Genomic DNA, 2,625 nt, shown 5'->3' with positions numbered 1-2,625 from the left:
CCTCCTTTAACCCTATAGCTCTCGACTCAACATGGGGATGATATCAAACATAAATAATATCTTCTTTATTTCATTTCTAACATGGTATCATTTCATTTCTCATATTCTCCGTCACCTCTATCTTCAGCTCCTCCTTTAACCCTATAGCTCTCGACTCAACATGGATGGGTAGATATAAGCTGATAGGAGATGCACACAACACAATGGTCCTTTAGAGATCCACCTTCTTGTCTTCGTTGCTGCTCCATTGAAGCTTCTCCATGTCTCTTGCATCGTCTCCGCCGGCAATGCTCACCACCCGGGGGCCCCTGATCTTTTTCGGTGCTAGCTTCGGAAGCGCCACTATCAACACACCGTCCTCTAGCTTGGCACTCACAAAGTTGAGATCGACATTGTTCGGTAGCCGAAACTGGCGCCAGAACTTACCGTAGGAGCGCTCTGATTCACTGCTGGCTGCCCCTTCCCGATACATTGCAACTCCATTCAACTAGAGAACCATTCAAATAAGCCCAAACTCATAAAGCACACAGTCAATTCGGAAGAAACTCTTTCTCGCTGTCCGACATCACCCCGCTGCCAGTTTTATCCTCCCTACATCAGCATCTTCTCTTCTTCGTGGCTGACGCTCCTAAAGGAAGCATAGTCGTAGCCTCTATTTCTACTACCAATTGTTGCTCCCTCGCCAACTGAAGTCTTCTACTGAAGATTCCTTCCGCTTCTTCCTCCGTCGAAGTCTCCTTCAAGTTGGCTCTATGATTTTGCCATCTGCCTCCTCTACCGAGGGCTCCTCTCCCTCAGACTCCATCGCCCTTTCGTCCACTGAACTCAGCTGCAAGCTATAATCTGCACCGATCGCAGCCATTGTCGCTTATTGCGAACCGCTGCCTCGCCGTTAACTGCCACAAGCACAGCTTGCAGCAGAACAGACCTGCTCCTCCAGGCCGCACCTTCAGCTCACTGGAACCTATACAACATCTCTACTTCGAGTCTTCCTCCTTCGAGTCCTCACCGACGACGCACCCGCACTACTCTTCCCATTCTTCACCGCCCTAATCCTCAACTGCAAGAACTGCTGATCGAAGATCTACAGCTTTGCTCAATATTGAACAACCAAACCAGTCTGCACAGAGCTAAACACATCTAACAAAGCACTCGTCTGCCAGCAACCCACCTCAAGCGATGCTGATCTGCACCGGCATCACTACCGTCGTTGCAGCAACAGTCCCAAGGAAGAAGTATGACTCATTGCACCAAATCGTAGTAGTCTTCTCACCCACCTTTGCAGAGTCCCACTTTGCTTCCTTAGATTAGTACATATCCTCAACATTTCCTCATCATTTACATTTGATGCTCCAATTACTATCCATATAGGAAACCTTATTTCCATCAATGTTGTAACTTTCATCCCCTTTAAATTATCCAAAGATAGTAACTATACATCCTAGCGTGCTCAATTTTCTAATCTCCTATTTGGCTATGATCTACTAGGCTACGTTGATGACTCTCTCCGTTGTCCACCAACGATGCTCAGCATCCAGGAGCACCCAATCTAATATCAAATCCGGACCACAAACTATGATTACATCAAGATCATCTCATCCTCCAAGCAATTCAAGTCTCAGTCGTTGGATCCCTTGCCCTACTCATGTCTTTATGTAACACTACTACCGAAGCCTAGTGCAAGTTGCAAACCACCTTGGCAAATCATTCACATACTCATATGCTTAGTCTCCTATCCAGCCTCATGAAAATAAAATAAAAGGGAAGTACTATTGTCAATTATCTATAAAATATAAAAGTTATCATCGATAACTTAGCCTTGATAGGTCATTCTGTTAGTGATGAAGGAGTCATAGTCCACACCTTTAACAGCCTGGGGGACGAGTACAAGGAACTAGTAGCAGCAATACGGGCACATGACTCACCAATGTTATTCGAAGAACTCTACGACAAGTTGACTGACTTTGAGATATATCTCAAGCGAGAGGACAAATTATCAGGATCATCCATCACAGCTCAAGTTAGTTAAAAATCTAAAAGGAGGGGCAATCAGTATAATAAGATTGCTAACAAAGGTTTGACCAAGATGCCTCATGAACTTATGAGCTCCAAACAAACCATCCCTCCTCCATAGCATCAACATTTTAGTCATAACTATCAAGACGGCTACTTCAATTATCCTCAGCCCTAACATCCTGAACATCCAAGTCAACAAAGAATTGTTTGCCAACTGTATGACAAAGTCGAATACTCTGCAAAAGTCTGTTGATCTCGACGCAAACTTACTCCTCCATTACATTGGCCCCAAGCAAATCTCACAACTACTCCGAATACCAATCAACACAATTGGATTATGAACTCTGGTGCATCCCATCACATTACCTCTAATCTACAAAACTTGTACATTCATAACAACTATGACGAAAATGAAGATATCATCATTGGTGATGGTAAAAGAATTCTCATTACTTAGTTCCACAATACTTAATTCATATAACACAACTTTTACACTTGATGATGATGTTTTGTGTGCACCTCACATCAAACGAAATCTTATTGTCGTTTCTCAATTCTTCAACCAAAATAATACATTAATTGAATTCTTTCCTAACTCCTTTCTTGTCA

At 43.4% G+C, this 2,625-nt stretch overlaps 1 protein-coding gene across 1 annotated transcript; it reads right to left on the bottom strand.

Moving 5' to 3' along the window:
* Positions 1-211: 211 nt before the first annotated feature.
* On the bottom strand, positions 212-862 carry LOC135672128 (22.0 kDa heat shock protein-like). The gene is made up of 2 exons (XM_065180581.1): positions 779-862; positions 212-487 (listed from the first exon to the last, which is right to left on the bottom strand). Exons 1-2 carry the CDS (start codon positions 860-862, stop codon positions 212-214), a joined length of 360 nt encoding a protein of 119 aa, XP_065036653.1.
* Between the last annotated feature and the right edge of the window lie 1,763 nt (positions 863-2,625).

The sequence above is a fragment of the Musa acuminata genome, chromosome BXJ1-4 (assembly GCF_036884655.1).
Source record: "Musa acuminata AAA Group cultivar baxijiao chromosome BXJ1-4, Cavendish_Baxijiao_AAA, whole genome shotgun sequence".
In the NCBI taxonomy this organism is placed as follows: domain Eukaryota; kingdom Viridiplantae; phylum Streptophyta; class Magnoliopsida; order Zingiberales; family Musaceae; genus Musa; species Musa acuminata.
This window is presented reverse-complemented; position numbering and strand designations above follow the sequence as displayed.

Coding starts and splice junctions, on each gene's coding strand:
- LOC135672128 (XM_065180581.1), bottom strand. CDS start 862: ATGGCTGCGATCGGTGCAGATTATAGCTTGCAGCTGAGTTCAGTGGAC. Junction 488..778: donor CTGAGGGAGAGGAGCCCTCG/GTAGAGGAGGCA, acceptor ATGGTTCTCTAG/TTGAATGGAGTTGCAATGTA.